At 38.6% G+C, this 20,860-nt stretch overlaps 1 protein-coding gene across 2 annotated transcripts; it reads left to right on the forward strand.

Moving 5' to 3' along the window:
• The first annotated feature begins 5,573 nt into the window (after positions 1-5,573).
• Positions 5,574-20,117, forward strand: LOC105561479. Of its 2 annotated transcripts, none has more exons than XM_012011487.1 (2): positions 5,574-5,579; positions 17,801-20,117. In XM_012011487.1, the coding sequence occupies exon 2, from the start codon at positions 17,809-17,811 to the stop codon at positions 18,772-18,774; it is 966 nt and encodes a 321-aa protein (XP_011866877.1). In that variant the 5' UTR covers positions 5,574-5,579; positions 17,801-17,808; the 3' UTR covers positions 18,775-20,117. The 2 variants fall into 2 exon arrangements, with proteins under 2 accessions (XP_011866877.1, XP_011866876.1); XM_012011486.1 differs by lacking the exon at positions 5,574-5,579 and adding an exon at positions 16,895-16,958.
• Positions 20,118-20,860: the final 743 nt, after the last annotated feature.

Below are 20,860 nucleotides of genomic sequence, written 5' to 3' on the forward strand. Positions count from 1 at the left end.
CGTACGAATTTACGATGGAGTCTACGATTTCTTTCTCGATGGCTATTTAATGAGTTTTCTTCCGACGTGCCGGGTGTATCTCCAAAAGATTAAGCATAAATTATGCGTAAAAATCAAGGACCCGGACCGGACCGAAACCGAAACCGAAAACCGTACCGTAACCGGCATTTTTGTCGGACCGGAACCGTAAACCGTACCGAAATGTTATAAAGCCTACAGGACCGGAATCGAAACCGATACCGTTAAATTATTTTCGGTTCACGGTTTTTTTCGGTTCTTTAGACGCGGGTTTTCCGAAAGATAGGTAGAGGGGATACGCAGTACTACAGATTAATAGACAGATAGCCAATGGTCCCTCAAAAGTCGAGACCAGTATCCCTGCTTTGATTTACCGACAGACTTTGCCCCTAGGATTGAGTTCGGGCTAAATATATCCGATTTTATCAACAAATTTTGTCTCTTGTTCGAGTCCGGACTAAATATATTCGATTTTATTTGGCATTTTATTTGCCCTTATAAGGGCAAAATCTGTGTATGAATCATTATGATAGAGTAAAAGTGCGATAGACAACGAGTGTGTCTTACTCGAAGCTATAACGTTGATTCACGCGATTATTTATCGAGATGGTGTGGAGTGTGGCAATAGGAAGGAAGCCAAGTTATCATATAAGTTAAAATTATAAAAAGTAAAAGCATAGTAGTGTGTAATTGTAATGTAAATGTAAAATAAAAACTTTTCTATCAAAAATTAAAATTTATAACTTATAATATAAATACATATCCACACACGCAGTATGCATATATGTATAAATAATTTCATTCAATAAAAATTTCAATAAGAAAGTTTTAATGAACCGGAACCGGAACCGAAAAAAACGGCAATTTGTACAATACCGGTACTTTCCTTAGCTAGAAAACCGAAACCGAAACCGAAACCTTTATTAAATATTTTAATAGACCGAAACCGGAACCGAACCGATATTTTCGTCCGGTCCGGGTCTCTGGTAAAAATTCCCAAGTTATTTCGCTTTCGTTGATGCAGCCTAGCTGTTACAATTCTTCAAAATTAACAAGTTAAATATCGGAGCCGTATGAATATACGATTTCTCTCTCGATGCCGATTTAATGAGTTTTCTTCCGACGTGCCGGCTGTATCTCCAAAAGATTAAGTATAAATTATGCGTAAAAATTCCCAAGTTATTTCGCTTTCGTTGATGCAGCCTGTTACATATATTTCTTCATAATTAACAAGTGGAGATTAAACATCGTTGAAATCGTACGAATTTATAATGGGTTTTTGTTTACGATTTCTCTCTCAGTGCCTACTTACGAATTCTCTTCCGAGTTATACAAATCTCCAAAAAATTAAGCATAAATTATACGACAAAATTTCCAAGTTACTTTGCACTCGTTGAGGCCTATTGCATTTTTCTCTCTCTCTCTCTTAAAAATTAACAAGTATAGATTAAACATCGTTGAAATTGTACGAATTCATAATGGCTTTTTATTTACGATTTCTCTCTCGATATTTAATGAATCTTCTTCCGACGTACCAGTTGTATCTTTAAGAGATTTTAAGCGCAAATCGCACGTAAAAATTCCCAAGTCGCTTCTTCGCCCCCGTAGCCCGTTACATCTTTTTCAGGTGAGCTTGCCGCAAGTACAAATTTAAAAATTAGTCGGTCCTGCTTTCGCACGATAATTACAATTTCTAATTGCTCGATGAGCGGGAAGTACGGTACCATTATAAAAGCCGTAGAGCGTTCTCACCGTCTGTTGAAACTTTCTCGAGTGGCCACAAACGGGAAGAGGAACGGGAACAATCGCGATCGAGAGAGATACATTTAGGGAGCGGTGTCTGCGCGCTTCAACGCTCGGATAATTCGGATTATCCGGTATTTGGAAAGCGGACGGATTTCGACCGTCCTTTTGAGAGACGGTCACATCTCCGCGTCTCGTCTCGCGCGATCCGCGCGTCTCGCTATTTTACCGCTAGATTAAGCCGACCGACGCGAGCCGCGGCGACGTGTCGAATAAAATACACAAATAACGTCACGCCATCCGAGTTTCACGCGAGAAACCGAGTCACTCCTGGCTTTTCCCGTAAATACAGCGGACTAGATTTTTCCAGATCTAGGATAAGCTATGCGATCCGCTGCCGGAGATCGCGTCCGTCGCGTTTGGTACTCGAGCGTCGAAAGCTGCCACGGGCCGCGTATCGTCGTTATTGCGTGTCGGAGAAACGTGTAATCAGACTTAAATGGACATTCTTTTACGTTTGGTTGCCGCTCTAACGAATAGCTCCGCGCGCACGATTACGAGTACATATGAGATTCTTGACGAATCTCGGCGTCGCGTTCATTTTCGGCGATTTTAACGCGTGTACAGGAAAGCCGGATAGGCTATCGCTCATTGAATTGCAATAAAAAAATGTTAAAAACATCGGTATTTGAACAGAATTACTTATTACTAATAGTAATTGACTTTATTCTTCTTTTACAGTTGCATTTGTTGTCGCGGGGATTAGAAATTTCTTGAGTAACAAAATACAATGACGGCGCCGATGTAATCGATGTAATCTAGTGCGCGATAATTTCTGGCTAGAAACTTCATTCACGATATTAGAAAATTAGATTGTGTCTGATAAACGCGAGATTTCTCGGCGAACATTCGCGCGGAAACAGACTGCGGGCGTAAATCTCAAAACACGGTTTCCCGATCGAAAACGATTCGCTGGTACCCTAGTAGCACAGTGCATTGAACAAACATTGGTTAAACATTGGCCCAATATTTGGTTGTCTTGGGCCAAAGTTTAGCTAATACACTGTGCTACTAGGGTAATCATTGTTGTCTTGGTCGAATTTAGATCCCCTTTTATATGCCGTAACCATGTTATGAATGAATATTGTCTTACGTTTGATCGTCGCTTTAACGAGAGTAGCTCGATCATAAATTCGCCTTGGGAATAAATCTCATGTTTCATTTTCGATGATTTTCACGCGAAAGCTAATATATGCATCGCTCGTGAAATTATAAGATAAAAAAATGGTGAAAGATGCAAAAATATTAATTGTTTAAACATCTCCAAGGAAATCGTCCTGTTCTCGCAGCGCGTTTGTGTCACGAAGATTAGACGCGCAAATGCAACGTCGACACGTGTCGAGGAGTCGATACAACTGAGTGCGCGATAATTTCTGGCTGAAAACTCCATTTACAACTCCGGAGAATTAGATTGTGCCTGATTACCGCGCGATTTCTCGACAAACGGAAATGGCACTTTAGGGAAACGGATCGCGGACGTAAATCTCGAGGCACAATTCCCCGGTCGAAGTCGATTTGCTACCAATCATCGTTCATCATCATCTCGTTCGGTCGGGATTTATACCTCTCTTCTGCCTTCATGAAAGTTTAACGAACCGGCGCCTCGCTGTTTCGATACGAGTGTCGTGCGTACGGTATTCTCAACGAGAATTTCACACGACGAATATATTCGTAACCGTGAACGGTAAGCTTTACTGACTTAACTGTTCTTATGGTTTTCGCGAAGCTAAAAGATCTTTCGTTCTAATTTCGCGCTAATCGTCTATTAATCTTTCGCCATCCTCAATGCAATATCCAGCATTTATATTGTAATTTTGATTCCCAGCAGGAAAGACACATCGAGGGTTGAATATCGAGGGTTGAAAGGCTATCGAAGATATAATATCGTGGACTCGTATGTAGTGTTGAGGCAAGTAGTTAGCACTCTAAGGCCAGGTTTTTCATTTTCTGGTTAATTGTTAACCAGAGGTTAGAGAGAAACCGGGCCTATATACCCTAGCTAGTAGCACAGTGCATTGGTTAAACATTGGCCCAATATTTGGTTGCATTGGGCTAATGTTTAATCAATGTTTGGCCAATGCACTGTGCTACTAGGATAAGAGCTGGGTTTTCCAATCTCTTGGTAAACTAACTAATAGTTAAATTGTATGTCTATCTTCGTCGAATTTAAAGGAAAAATAAAGCATATATATGACTTAACGATTAGTCAACTTACCAAGAGGTTGGAACAACCCGCCCTAAGTCTACTTTTGTGTGTCTCGCTTATTTATTAAATGACTGAGTTTACTAATTGAATTATTTATTAAACTGACTGACTTTTGTATCCCCCCTCGAAGTGTGTTGCACGATATTTTCAAAATAAGGCAATAACGAACGAGAGCACGGTCAAGCGTGTTGATTGGCTGCTGAATAGAAAATTTCTAGATACTTGAGAATTTACTATCCAGCAGTCAACACACTTAAAAAATTTGCCGTACGACGCATGTAACTTTAGGCTTAGGCTGGCATTACATTTGTCGTACAAATTTTTCAAGCGTGTTGATTGGCTGCCGAATAGAAAATTTCTAGATACTCGAGAATTGACTATCCTGTAGTCAACACACTTAAAAAATTTGCCGTACGACAAATGAAATACCAGCCTTAAACAGATCGTACGTACAATAGCAATAGCGGTATCCATTGTTATCGCGAGAATAAGTCGAGATGAAAGAGCTGAGTAAAGGTACAATATTAAAGAGTTCACGATGATTAATCGCGAAAAGAAAATTAGTTCGATCGAGCTACCAAAGCAATGAATGAAAAGATACGCGCTGATGATGCGAGAGATAAAACGAAACTCGCAGCGTGTAAACCCGATGTACATCTGAACGTAAAGTGTACTGAGCTCGAGGGAGTGAAGAAATAGGAAACGTGAAAATTGTGCAGAGCTCCTCGAGAGGAACGGCCTTGAATTGTATTCCTGAAGATCGCTTCTTACTGCTTTATTATCGTGACAAGGTAGACTTGTCAAAAAGGAGCTCTCTCCCTTTCGAAGGGGATTAACACTTAGGCGCGAAGCGATTGAAACGAATCTCAGAATTGGGCTCCTTAGCGGAAAGGATTGGCTCAGCGAGCTAAACGTATCGAGCTAATAATATAATTGTGAACTAATAAATATAAACATATTTTACACGCAAACGCACGTATGAAATTGACGGAGGAATGGCGAGTTGTCGAGAAACCATGAAAAAGGGGTTCATTCGTAAAACAGCTCAACGTTAGAACCCGTGCGGGCCCACGATCGTTACGGGCGTCTCGGTCTCGATCAAGAGCAAAAGTGTCGTGAAGAGTGAAGATACGTCAGCAAGAGTGAAGCGTCGAAAGAGGTGCGAACGCGAACGAAAGTGTGCCGCTCGTACGTGCCGACGTGCGTGTCGTCCTGGTCTAGGGGGGAGACGTAGCGCCTCGGACACTACGTCCGAAGGAGTAGCGTGCTCGGGGTACAACGTTTGCCTCAGTGGGGGCAGCGACATAAGTACAGACGGTCTTAAGAAAAGCCCTCATTCTGATAGCAGATCGCGGATCCACGGAGTCGGTGAACTTGTGCGGTACCGCTCGTGCGACACGACCCTGCGCGCTCGCCGAAGGGCGTCGGGATCGAGGGAAGGAGGAAGGGCTCGGGCGCTCGGATGTGTCTTGGAAAGGGAAGCTGCGCCCGCGAACGAGAGGAAGAGACGTTTGGAGCCGGCCTTCGCGTTACCCATCTTATCGCATTGCCCGTGAGTACGCGCGCGTGAGCCTCTTTCGCAATTTCTCGAATGTGAATTTCGAACAATTGTGCTCTGAAACGCACGATCATGACGCCTAATTGCGGATAATTGCACGGAAGTTCCATGAAATTGGGATCACGCGGAACACCTCGATCGAAAAACGCAATATGGATGTAGCGTGGCGTAAAAAATAATATAATAGAGAAGTAATGGCAGGAATAAGATTGCGAGATAAATGGGAGCTCGAGGCGAGAGCTCGCGGAAAGAGTGCGTTTAAATAAGTGCTTAAATGATTTGACGAATCTTCAGCCAACTTAGATATTAGAATAATGAGACATTGGGTCAACGAGAGTTAGTCACTGGACATTAGGTGATGTGAAATATTTAAAATAAAGAAGTCGACTTCTTTATTATAAATATTTGACACCTAACGTCCAGTGTCTGGCTCTCATTGCCCTTTAATATCTCATTATTCTAATTTTGATACTGGAGCCTATTATATCTTACAATTTAATTTACATGTACTTATTTATTTTACTACATAGCTTTATGCAATAAATCCTCGATTTAACGAAAATATATCGGAGGAAAGAGTGGTAATTAGTGCCACAAGTCCGTTAAATCGAATGTAATTTAGGGGAAGCACTTTTTATCAACTTTAATGTAAAATATACCGTACTGCCCAAAATAAAATTGTCGAATTATAATAAAGCGCATGTAATAATCACTCACTTTTTTTGATAGTGTTGTTTAAGAACATTCTGCTAATTTCTCACTTAACTCCAATTTCTGTGTCACATTTAACTTCGCTCTTTTAACTCGTCTATCAGGTAAAATTTTTTAATTTTTTAAATTTCTAATTTTTTAGAATTATTATCCATCAACGTACTGCATTATTACTTGTCCAATTCGTTAAGTCCGAAACTCGTTAAATCGAGCGTTTATTAATTATTAATTTAATCTATTAATTGAAATATCGATTTCGTCCTCGAACTGACGATTGATCGGCCACCTTATATCGGTACGATACCACCCACGCGATTATCAGTGTACAGAAGTTAGTACAATCACGTGCGACCTTTCGCCGCACGGGTGATCGCCGCGTTATGTCGATCACGATTTCCATCGCCGTTCCATCGATTGGTATTCCCGCGATGTCCGTCGATTCCAGCTGGTCAGGCATGGAAAAAGCGCGAAGAATTTCTTTGATTTAGATCCACTCGACGATCGACATTTTCGTCACGCGGACCGCTCGTGAATGACAATAGGGAAAAGCCTTATCTTCTCCTGCCGTTATTATTTCACTGTCGCTGTCATCCCAGCGAGAAATGGCTCGTCAATCGATGTCGAAACGACGTGGAATCGACATCGACACCGTCAAATTGATGTCGAATTTGACAGTGTCGATATCGATTCGACATCGTTTCGACGAATCATTTCTCACTGAGATCTGACTCCACTGCGCGTACACCATATTTTCGAGTTGCGTTTTTCAAGTTTAACTGATCTAATTATCAACTTTATTACGATGGAACTCGTTACGCTACTATTATCAAACCTCCAGTGCGGACTTTTTCTACTCTTTTATTTCTCATGCGCAGCTCTGCAGATGTGCGAACACATAAAAATAATCTGAAAAGGACGGTTTGAATATTTTTTAGGATTCCTTCTTAAGCAGATATTATTTTAAGAAATATTCGGAGTGCTACGAAAAAGCTGTGCATGTTAAGGACTAACGTCTGATTCATATTTTAGGTTGCAAGTTAATTATAAACGATTCCGTTTCATTTCTTTTTTCAACGCTACAAGGTTTAGTGTAACGTAACCAATTTGGTCAATCAATCGAACAATCGACTGGCCGACAAAATGATCTTGGATTCTACTTCAGCCTGTTCTACCTCGCGCGACTAGTTTCGCTCGTATAAATTCGCCCAAAGTTATTGCCAAGTTGTTCCTCGGCAATCGTCTCTGCTTCTTCCCCCGCAAATCGTTTCTCACCTATGGGAATAATGCAAAAGCTGATTTTTACTTGCGGACTCGATTGTTCGCTCGTGAGATGGATCATAAAAAAAAAGAACGCTATATCGAACGATTTTCGCATTCGCTATGCAGCAACGACACGGCCAGCCGGCTCGTGGAGTCTGGATTAGAGTTCTCTAAATTTCTCCGCTTAACGATTTCAAATGTAAATAACTGCGCTCGTAATAAATGGTCAATTTCTTGCGGTGAGCCGCCAAGAGTCAATGGTTATAGCGGCGGCGCAAAGGAAGGAAGCGTTTCGTTCGTGCTTCGAACATTACTTTGTCGTGCGCAGCATCTGGAAAACGAGGTGCAGATTATTTCACGATTTATGTACTCTCGAAATTCGACTCGGCTATCATCGATCCTTTCTTCGACGCGGAAGTAACGTAACCCGACATAATTCACGAAGGGCCGGGGGTGGGAGATATTGTTTTAATTATTCGTCGTAAAATAATATTACTTGAAAATCACGTACATCAAATAATCGCTTGATGCAAAAGTAATCCCAATATTTCCTTTGTATAACGACGTGTTTCCAGAATCATGATTTCCCTCTGTGAATACTGAGAGGATTGGAAACGAGGTGAAAGTTTCTAGACAGCAGAGCATGAGAATAAATTGTATTGATTTTTAAATTGGATGCTACTTCGCGCAGCATTCGTGAAATTGGAATCTAGGATAGTAAGATGCGATCATTGAACTTAATGAGATCTCTAAGAAAGGGAGTGGTGTACAGCATTGCAATAAAAAAAAAATGTTAATTACTTTATATCGGATGCAAAGTGGGAAGTATAACTTATCGAAGGTACAAGCTTCGGCAGCTTGTGCTTGTAGCGTTGATCGAATATAATTTTTCTTACAATCAAACGTTTGCTTTCGCTCGTCAACTGGTCTCCTCCTCGAATTAGAGAGTTATGTTCTGATAAATTGCCAACAATTCAGGAAATGAGAAAATGTATGTATCTAAACGGAACGTACATTTCAAACAAATTATTGCAATTTCAGGTATAACAAACACTACTGAAATTAATAATTGAAGAAAGTTGAAAAGAAATCGTTCGATATCGTAACTTTTGTAAATTATTTTACGTAATGACGTAACTATCAGTAGATCACCGGAAGGATTTCTCTCGTGTTTCTCCATTTTCTCTTTATCACGAGACGGATAATAGGCTCGCAGCAGTAATTTAAAGATAATTAATCCATATATCGTAAGTTTAAACGATTTCTGCAAATACTTTGATGCTTCGGTATAAATATACGCGAATGATTGTTTAATAACGTTGCCGCTAATCTGAATTCTCGAGTGATTCCATCTTTAAAAAATGACATATTTAAGACACATGCACGGTACGCAAGTACAAATCGTTACTCTATCTGGGTTAATCGATTCGTGCATACGATCGTTTACAAATATACCGTTGCTTTGTGTCATTAATGTTTTGCGCATCCTTAAAAAATAATAAATGTTTATCTCCGCAAGAAGCGTTCGATGGACGAGCAGCTCAGTATTCTCGCCGAAATATAATTAATGGAATGATTTGTAATGCCGCACAGTAGCGATGATTAATACGTTATATAAGACTCGTCGAAAGATGTTTATTTATGAAGAACCGGGATTCGTACTATAAACGTTCGAGAAGGCAAGGATTACGGATTCTTTTTATTTTTGCGAGTTTAATTCATTTTTTTCGATTGCATGGAGGAGTCGGAAGAGATTATTGAGGAGATTTATCGCGAAAAATGTAACTTAATTTTCACAAACTACGAAAACTTGGATGAGAAGTAAAAGATGAGCGAAGTTGTGTGATGATTGTTGCTTCGTGCCGAAATTAGTGCCGCTCTAAATCGAATAATTCGCTCGTTGGACGGCACTTTTTAATGTTACGCTTGATAGAGATTGTTTGTTTTGAGAACATAATTAGAACGTGCACGAAACTTGATTGAACTTCAGTATACGTCATAAAATATGATATTGTATAACAAATATATATAACAAAAAATTTACTTTTTATTTAAAATTTTCATTTTTGAATTTTATTTATTTAAAAAAATGAACGTGACTTTAACATGATAACCGTTTCCATCTAAAAAACTATTATAAATATTTTAATCGCATTACTTCCCCCCCGTACTGTAAACTGTAAATATAAAAAGAAAAATATTAAGTTAGTTTTTGTTTGCTTTGATCAAATCTTTGATTGAAATTGAACGTTCCACATTTGTGTTGAAGATATAGCGCGATGTTCTCTAATTCGAGAAAAAGTTAATTTATTGCAATCTAATTTTAGAAAACATGATTAACTGATGTAAAGAATGGCTTATTTGACGGGACAGCCGCTTCTAATCGCGTAATGGGTCCCATGGTTAGAGCGAAATCCGTTTTACAAGATACTCATCGTTATCTCCCTGTTTTTCTGTTGACCGACTATTGTCGATTCTTTACTACGGTTTCCTGTCACCGAATTAAATGCAAAAACTGGCACTTTACAAAGATTATTACGAGAGTATGAAAAAAGGCTTCTTTTACACTATCGTCTAGAAAGGATCATTATGTAAGGCCTAACTCGCACGAGCAATTTAATAAAGTAACAATTTCATCTGCAAAGATGTTTGCCTACATACAATAATATAGATATTAGAAAAGTAGATTTGATTGTAGCAATAACCACAATTGCACAATATTGAGAGCATCAGTGCTGCATTCAGCGATTAAGTTTTCCTATAATATTTCAGAAAGTTATCTCGACATCATTAATAATAATAATACAACTTGATATCATTAATAATACAGCTCAATTATTTTGTGAAAGAATCGACGAGAATCGCAAATTTATTGGTGAAGCGAACATACCGGATGATATTAACGCTCTCGATTACACAGTAACTACTTAAATAACATAACTTTCTATATAAAATTTTTTAAATAGATGATGCAACTCATAACAGAATGTACACATTAAATTGGTTTGTCTCGTAAAAGAATTGGATATTTCTAGGATCATAGAATCTCAGGTTAATGTTTCTAACGGGCGACTATAGCGCGTTTACAGAACCGTTATTGTGCGTCAAAATAATTTGTGCAACTAAAATTATTCCAAGTTGGGAAAGGTATGTACACTTGGGATCCGAATCCGGTGTTGTGGTACACAGAGAGTCTCATTATATCGTGAAATTACTCGCGGATCGTGCCGCTAAACTCCGAAATTAACAATCGGCGTATTGTCGGCGGACAATCGGCATTCCTCAAATCCGAGATTCCTGCGATCCGCGGGTAACAATTGCGAACAGCGTATGGCGAACGGTGCGGATTCGCTCGCACTCGATTGTAATCTCGAAAGGAAGCGCCTGCAGTCTCGCAGAGTCCTTCGTCGCCCGGTGTAATTATGAGAAAGCCTTGTAAAGTTGCTTATTAGGAGATATCGCCTGTTTAGAATCACCACGTGCGAGCTGAACGGCGATTCTAAAAAGGCGATATCTAGAATCCTCTTTGCCTTCTTTCCTTACCAGAGAAAATTTTTTTATATACACCGAGAGAATTTTCTTTTAAAACTTGCCCTGAAAAATATGTTATCGTGCTATTTTACTAGTAAAATGTATGGTAACATTTCAAGAAACTCTTATAAAATTTTTCGAAATACTGTGTTGTCCCACGATTACATAATTTTCAAGTAACTTTTAAGAGAAAATGTTCCCCATGTATAAATATGTTTTATACAGGGTGTACTAAAACCACCGGATATCCTTTTAATCGCAGATTCCTTAGAAAATTTCAAGAGGAAAATTCTAATAAAAAAAATGTCGAGGCTATGATAGTTTTTAAATAATAAGCGATTATATTTCACAAATGACAGGTCTGAGATTTCGCGTGCTCAGGCACGGCGACATGACGAGTGATAAAAGTGTTCCTATGTGTTTCGCGAGCGAGCGAGAACCAAAGTCACCGTTTAACGGGACAGAAAATATTTGGGAAGACGATTATCCGGTTATTTTGAAAACTTGAGGATAAAGAGAGGCAGGAGACTAGATTGAATCTAACTGAAAATTCCAAGTTCACTCAGAATATCGGAGACCGACTAAATCGAAGAATATCAGTCTGATCAAGATGCTCATCATAGTGAACCCCTCCCTTTTATTAATAAGACGTTACACAAAGTTAACAAAAGAAATGGTTAAAGATAACAAGAGGAACAATTAATTCGAGAATGAATCGTTAAGTCTGTTGTGAAAGTTGTCACTATGCTAAAAAGGGCGATATTCGTAGGAACACCTTTATCTTAGAACACCTTATCACTTGTCGTGTCGCCGTACCTGAGCGCGCGAAATCTCAGGCCTGTCATTTGTGAAATGTAATCGCTTATTATTTAAAAACTATTATAGCCTCGACATTTTTGTATTAGAATTTTTGTCTTGAAAGTTTCTTAAGAATTTATGATTAAAAGGATATCCGGTGGTTTTAGTACACCCTGTATATAATTATGTAAGTGTACATTGTTTCTGTTGCAGAAGTGCAAATATTATCACGTGTAACTATTTCATTACTAGTGGTAATTAGGTGCGTGGAAAGCCAACATCTAACCGATATTCGTTGTCAGAATAAAAAAGATTCGCGCACAATCGAATTTCATAATCACGACCGATCGGGGGACCTCGAAGTCGTTTTACAAAACCGATCTGCGAAAGTTTATTAATATATGAGACCACGCGCTGCGTATGATATTGAGAATTTATTGCAAAATAAAAACTCCTTCAATACTCTATGAATCATCGTGCAAGCTTCCGCGCTACATCCTGCGAAATTCCACGCTGTATCGCTGTATCGCGCTAAAATCAGTAGCGTAAAATTGGATGATTAAAGAAGCAGCGAATAAGAACGAGTATCTCGTGATAGCTATCTTTTCTTCCTACGTGTTTTGTGTCAAAGAGCGACACGCGTCAATGATGATTTATCCAAATTTGTCTAGTTACAAATTGTATCGCTGCACCGTTGACTTCGTTATTCTCGATTGTATTCGATCGTAAATTTCTTCAAATTTTGGCAAAACAATTTGCATTTCTGTAGCTGCTACGCGAACTCCGCGATAGTCACTGCTAATTACGCTGTTTCACGATGAATTCGACATTGACATAGAAAACAAGACACTTAAGAGGGAGGATGCACTTAAAAATAATTAAAATCTATCGGGTGTTCCGTTCTTATCCTGATTTACCCGGCTTTATATAAAAGCTGTACGAGCAATTGAAGAAAATAGAGCTGATTTTTTTCGAATCAAATAAAAATTTAAAAAGAGTTCATTTATAAAAAGCATCGGCCGGAATTTAATCAAATAAATAAAACGAGATGACTCGAATATTGTCTCAATAATAAAAGGGACATAAAAATAGTTTTGCTTTATCATTTCCAAGCTACTCCTCCTTAAAAAGTAGACGTTTCGAAAACGTCTATTTTTACAGTCATTCGGCTTCTCGCCATTACATTCGGCATTTCTACGGTTACGTGTAGCAAACGATTAAAAAGAAAAGAAAGAGTGGGCTACGTGATTTTCACCGGACGTATATAGCATCTTCCTTCGCTCGGAGTGAAAAAAATGGCCCCGTTTCCGCTTCGCGGAGTATAGGTGCGATTAATATGCAATTATTCGGGTCAACAATGGGATCCCCGGCCACGTCTATTACTCGATACCTAACTCTCTCCTTCGGTTAAGATTGAAGGCTGCCCGGTACGCCGGTATAAAGAGGGGAATCTATTTTATCAAGAAGCGAAGCGCGAGATATAATGATACAACGCGGAAAGTACACGGTAACGTTTAGTGGCCACTGTCACTGACGTGATATCGGCGGACAGTGGCAATTTGGCCAGTAGTTAATTTCGAGCGGCTACGTTCCGCCAGAGTAAGCCATGCGTACTCTTCGATAATCACCGGACGCGTCGGGAGAGACCAGATTCCTCTTTTTACCTCGCCGCACGTTCGGCGATTATCTGTGAAAACTGTAACGCAACTATATTACATAAATGATAATAACTGTATAAAATGACATGTATAATAATTCACGTTTGTCGAAAGCTGGATTTGGTGCTCTAATACGGGAGCCTCTAATGAAAACGGATTAGATAGAAAAGGAATAGATCGGCGAGGAAAATAGTGAAAAGAAAGCTAATTATAATATATGACAGAAAGCGGTAAGTGTCATCCTGTTTCCTACAGTGCTAAATTATACGGCCAAGTGTCTCCAGGTATCATTGATAGCAAAATGTTACGTTCCGTCTAATGGCATACGCGGCTCCCTGATCAATGTCTTCCTTCTGAAGGAAGCGCCTTCACTTTGAATTTGTCACTTTTTTCTTGATCTTACTGCTCCTAGAGCGAACTCGTAACGGCAACCGAACGAATTAAACATGACGAATAATCGATCGCGAAACGGTTTACTAAACTGTTTATCAGTTCGTCAACAGGCGTCCTTATCAGAAACAAATTCGCGATCTGTTCGCGAATTGTCTGTCAATTCCAGTAAGACGTGCTTTTTAGAACCCCAGCGGGAAATGATTCGTTAGTCGACGTCGAATTTGACAGTGTCGATGACGATTCGACATCGTTTTGACGAACCGTTTCTCACTGGGAACATTACTTCTGCCAACTGTCGCACTTATACTTGCTTTTTAAAGATACCTATTAAATTAAGTAATAAAGCTACTTTTATATCATAAGCTCACATATACACGCGTTTCGTGAAACCGAACATTTGTAGGTAATGCTCGTCCTCGTCTCACGTATTCAAGAGAAATAATACATTATCATGTAGCACTCACAGTGACACATACCGGTGCTTTGTTTCAAGGAAATAACGGTCCGCACGCGCAGCGTACAATGCGTAATACGAGCGATGAAAAATTAGCATACACTAGCGGTGTATATTACATATACCGTATCGAATTTAACTCTGGCTATCTTACTTTCATCTGTATTATGCACACATATCACCGGGAAAATAGTCCAAATAGCTGTAGAGAAATGTCTATAATTCACAAATGACTCGGAAGCATATTTAGATGGCTGCGTTTATTTTAATTAATACGCCGACGTGAATTGATACTGCATTAAGCGTGATCTAATTGCAAACGAAACGAACAAGAACTCCGGTTATGCACCGATGGAAGAAAACGGTATTTAGAAACAATGCGGAACGCAGCATTCGGATATTATTATGATAATCATACTTTATCATATTGCGGTGAAACTTACGAGTCGATGAAATTCCTTCAATGGCGATAACGATTGTCCGCAATGGACGATTTAGCACACTTTAATTGGCAATGGCAGAATTAACAGTTACAGAATTAATAGACCGTTAGACAAACTTTTCTAATATCGATGTGGTACATCGCGGTTATTCTTAAGAAGCATTTCTTTTTAGGCTATTCCAGAAATGTGTTACATTTCATTTTCTTCAAAATTAATTGCAAAAATTCTTTTTCAAGCATCAACGTTTAATATATTTTCTCTTAAAACAAGTGGAACTTGTAAATCGATTGGCTTGTACACTTTTGGCCGTGAACTAATAATTTTATAATTTATTATTCCTAAAATTCGTAGACGTGTACACATATTTAGGCCTCGGTAATTTTTAATTTTAATTAGAAATTGCAATTTTATCGTTATTACCCGAGTTTGACTATCCATACAAACGATAGCTGGAAAACCGAGATGAACAATATAGTTTCATGGCAGTTTATGATATTATTGCATCGTAAATATTTTTATAATTATTGAAATATCCCTGGGCAAATTATCGACGTTCCAACGTTACAGAGCCGAGGTAATTGAAGAATATCGATATTATCGACTATGGATGTAAATTGTTTATTAGAGTATTCCAATTGTTATAGTGCTAATAAACGGTAAGATAAAAAAGAAATGTTTAATCTCAACATGAATTTGAAATTGAATTATAATTAATAATCAATTAATAATTGCATGTAATCGGATAACAAAGTAATTACAATTAATGCAATTTAATGTAGATGCAACAATCGTTACAACTATATTTCAATATGCAAAATATGCAGAATTTATTCGAGCCAGTATGACAAAAGCAGCCAGGTCTGAATAAATTTTCGTGATAATATCATTTAAGCAGTCTCAGTAGATAACTGAAGAATCTTATTATCGACTACTGACATAAAGTTTTCGATTATCGATATAAATGTCTATTGTATAATGTACACACTTTATAATGTACAGTCATTTATAATTCATTATTCTTATATTTGAAACGTACGTGTGTATCAGTCTATTTAAAAAATATATTCATTGATTAAGAATTTCTCTCTTTCTCCTTCTTTCCTTTTCCTCTTTCTCCTCTCTCTTCAGATTAAAGTCGTAGTTAAAGTTTGACCCAACAGTTTGTACCAGAATTTGCTATTGACTCATGATCAATCACACGTTGGTACGTTTTGTGCGTGTATATAAATTTTGGCAGTCATAGCAATTTTTACAAGATTATCAGTTATTCTTACCCAGTCAGAAATGACTTGTCGATCGACGAGTCATTTCTGACTGGGTAATAATCATTTTGTTCGTGCAAATTAAGTTTGCTATGAAGAAATTTGCTAAAGCAAATGGTTCAATTGTTCAAATAACAAAATATCCAACTTAGACCACCGCGATTGAGACACCTTCATCGGGCATATACTTTTGTTAATTATTATAATTGCAATTCTATTTTTTGTAAAAGAAATAACGCAAAAGCTACCTATCTAATTATTCTTCTTATTCTTTTCCCTACGAACAATATACGAGCAAGATTAAACAAGAAGAAGGAAATACGGACATTTTTATAATCATATATTAATAAAGTTTTTATCTGAAAAGCATATATAAGGGCACACGAATGTTCGAAACGCATCTGGAAAGCTCATAAAGTCACGAATAGGTGTAGACAAAAGGAATATTGCTTCACGATTAGTTGCGGAGGGGAAAATGCGATCGGGTCAATTCCTGACGCCTCTGTCAGCCGACCTTCTGCAAGGTCCTCGAGAGAGTGAGCACGGGAGGACTTCGCGGTTGGAATGCGTGACTCGACGATTTTATAACCCGCTTTCAATTACCCTTCTTGGTGCTCCTGTTTCGTTCGCCTCGCGCCACTGCTGCGAAGGAGAAGGAGAGGAAAGAGGGAAATACCGCAACGCGAGCAAAAGGCATCGGAACGTCCAAACGCGTCGCAGCCGCGCGCGTTTGTATCCTTGCCTCCCCCTTTCTTGCCCGCCCACCCTTTTTCTCGCTCCGCACGGGGACGTGATTTATTCGTTGTCAGATGTACACGTACAATCGCACGCGCAGCCAAGAGGAATAAGGAGATCCGATAATGGTGTGCGTAGCTAGACAGGAAACGCGTCTTTCCCGAGGACATCCACCCCAACGAGCGGACAATTTGTTTTGGCTCGTTTGCTCGCTCCGCTAAATTCAGAACGATAAGATGTCTGTGAGACACTTAACTTGCTCACAAAGCGGCAGATTTCTTGCTCGCCAAAGTAAAATCACTTCTACTTTAATATGTTGTCACAACGTTAACGTTGACTGAATTTATATTCACTGTATTGTATATGTTAACGATTTTCTTATATAAATTAATTAATTAATTGTTTCCAACAGCATCTTAATATTTTCCTCATTTCATTTCTCCCTCATTCCAATTTGCATGATAAAAACAAAAATTATCTAGATAGAACAAATAATTTGAAACAAATGCCTCCTTCATACGTGGCTTCCTTGTTCTATTTTATAATAAAAAATATTTATTCGCGGAAAGTCTTCTATTATGAGATAGCGGAGTTTCTGCTGATTAATACACGTTATCTGTTGGTTCCACCATGAATTTATTGCAATGAAATCTGGTTAGTGGAAAATTGATTGTTAGATCGTAATTGTCGTGAAAAAAAGATTTGTGATTGAATTTGGACGTTGAAAACCTACCATCTCACGTTAGAATCCTATCTCGTAATAGAGGACATTTCTCTACTAATTATTTATGTAATATGAAAAGTAGTTCTTCTTGAAATTAAGTAGATCAATCGTCATTAAATAAGTACGATATGTTATTAAAATGTAAAAAAGATAATAAGTTTGTATCTCAGAGTATTTTATACGTTTCAATATAGAAATATTGACGCTACTTGATGTCTTTACAAAAACACTTTTATCCTTTTTCAGAAACCACGATGATACTGGTCCTGCTGGTACCTATAATCGGATTTGTGGCAGCAAATCCTCTTTCAAGCACATTGAACGACCGATTAGACCCTCAGGTCCAAAAGGCGCTTTCGCTGTCCACGGAGAATCGTTTGGACGCACCGGACGACGGACCGGGCAAATTAAATGAAACGGTAGAAAACACGAATGATACTTTGTCAACCCCGAAGTATACGGTCCATCATCTCGCGGCTTCCGGGTCGGAGACGCGTGGGAACGAGACAAATGAGAAAAGGGTGCAAGGGCGAAAGCATAAAGCTATATTTGTAAATTATCCCCTGATACCACCTATCTTGCATTACCCGAGGGTGCCCACTTACGAGGTCGATTACAACGACAACAACCCGGAGCTGGCGATGGAGGACAGGTCGTCGGGCGCGTCGAAGAGGTACCAAGAGAGCGACATCTTCTACATCCGACTGCCGCCCATCCCGTATATGTTTGTACCCGGTCTCGGATACATCTCGCAACCACCCACGTACCCGGGCGCTTCCCTGAAGCCCCAGATACCCCTCGTGCCACAACTAGTCCAGCTACATCAGCAGCTACACGTGAGACCTGTGCGACCTCAGCCGGTCTCTCAGCAGACCGTTAATCCCTTCATCAAATTGCCTATAGACTTCATAAGCAACGGCAAGCCCACCTCCGTCTATCAATGGCAGAAGAAGCCTGGCAAGAAGCCAACCGACAGTCCAATCACGAACCTGGACAACCTGTCAGCCGACTTCGTGAACAACGGTAAGCCGACCTCTATTTATCAGTGGCAGGCGAATCTCAAGCCGGTAAGGAGGCCGGAAGATTCGCTCAACAGCCTTGATATGGGACCCTATACCTTCAATGGCAAGCTGACCAGCATGTATCTGCTCGGGTCGGATGACTCTACCTCGATGCACCAGCCCATTCGACATTCCAATTACCAAAACGCGCACGACTAAATTCATCCGATTACGTCGAGAGTGGGGAAACAACCGCGAGTACACGGAAAGACCGGCTGAGGCAAAAATAACTAAAATTAAAATGTTGCCGTATAAATAGCAGGGGCATCTCTGCATTGTTTCGTGTTGCAACATTCACTAAGTTTGCTGCACAAAACGCATATAGTTGACTCCACTACTTATACCAATGTGGATGACAGCCACAGATATAGCTGTCCCAAAGATTACTATTTATTGGGGTTGTGCCAACCCTAATTAGATATGTGGTAACCGTATCGGTCTCTCCGTGTACAGAAGGGATTTGTAGTCTCTCCGAGGCGGGCGTAACGCGAGTGACAAGTATTTCGCGAGTGATGAGCACATTTAATATCAGTTAGTTTCGACCCTGGTAGAAGTAGCCAAGTGAATCTGACCGCGGTGGCGAGCAAACTTATGATACCAATATTATTCATGATAATAATAATAACATCGAGCAATGTTTCAGATCCATAGCTGACACGTTACATAATATTCATAATTAATAGATGTGAATTATGAATATTTATGTGACGTATCAGTTGTGGATTCGAAACTCTGATATTGTTATTAATATCGCCACATTATATTAATTTATTGAAACCGCAATTATTGAAATCTTGTTACTCGTGTACGGAAACGCTACAAAACACATGAAAAGTATGGCATTACAACATTAGAGATAATAACGTTATAAGTTTGTCAAATTGAACGTGGAGAAATTTGATTAATTTCTCCGAATGGAGAATCATTGAAAGCTACTTCGGAAATTAAATAAGAGCGGAAAAGGGAGGGCATCGAGAGTGCAACGCGGTTATCGGTGCATAAGTTATGGGTCTAATGTTCTTTAATTAGCAATAAGATACGTAATTATATGTCGAGCGTTTCGGCTCTATTTTGAGCCACGTGCAGCAACGCGGTAGCGAGTTGCTATTTGCCAAAATATTCTTCCAGATTGATTGGTCTGAAAAGCAATGTACTTCATGCGAGAGGATCCGAGCGAAATTTTGGCTAAAGATCATATTATATTAAAGAATATTAGACAGGTAACTTATACACACCGATAATCGCACTTTCAATGCTACCCTCTTCTGTTCGTTACTTGTTTAAATTTATTGTCAAGAGTCCTTAGTTAGTTAATTGTCTATTTATTTTAAAAATATTATTTCGCTCAAATCAATATCATATCGCATTGAATGGTTATTATTGATAATAACTTGTTAAACAGAATTATTTAAATAAAGATATCACACGACGCGATTATGTAAGTATACATTGTATAATAATACTTTCAATAATTGATGTCATGAACACTTTATAAAATGTGCAAGATGTAATTTAAAAGAATATTTATTATTTAATTTTTCACCTTATGAACTTTATTAATTTGTTAATTTTTAACGTTTCCACTACTTATATAAAAATATATATATGTTATATATATTAATAATATATTGTGTTTAAAAGAAGCGTGTAAAAGATTATATTATTTAAAGCTGTTGTTTTAGCTCCTGTATATTATCGAATATTTATATTTATTGGTCGACGCAATACTCGTGAGTTTGTAAATATGTGAAATAAATGTAAAAATGATTTTAAGAAGGAGGATACACGTATTATTTTCGACCCCGCCCGTGATATTACGGCAATGTGAAAAGCACATTTCCTACACTTCGTCTCTTACAGCACCAAATATTGACTTGGGACGTGGGTTTGGTCAGATTGTCTGGACTATATCCTGTCTGGTTGCAAACATGCGCAATTCATTCAGATTAGACGCGTAAGGGGATTCAATATTAAGATTATTTCGACGCAATCTGACTTTGCCACTCCATGTAAAAACATTATGCATATGTATGTGCGTATCGTACAATATATGTAAAAAGTATGAAATGTCTGAATGAATTTTATGATATAAATATGTATCAATATAGATTATTTCAATATTCTGATAATATTTGTTATATCATTTGTTACGCTGTTTCGATAAACGGTTTTAAATCATTCGACATTGAAAGATTATAAGATACTAGCGGTAATTTAGCTTCATCAAATTAAATTTACATAGATA

This window comes from Vollenhovia emeryi, unplaced genomic scaffold (assembly GCF_000949405.1).
Source record: "Vollenhovia emeryi isolate VEMERY1.0 unplaced genomic scaffold, V.emery_V1.0 DF939206.1, whole genome shotgun sequence".
NCBI lineage: Eukaryota > Metazoa > Arthropoda > Insecta > Hymenoptera > Formicidae > Vollenhovia > Vollenhovia emeryi.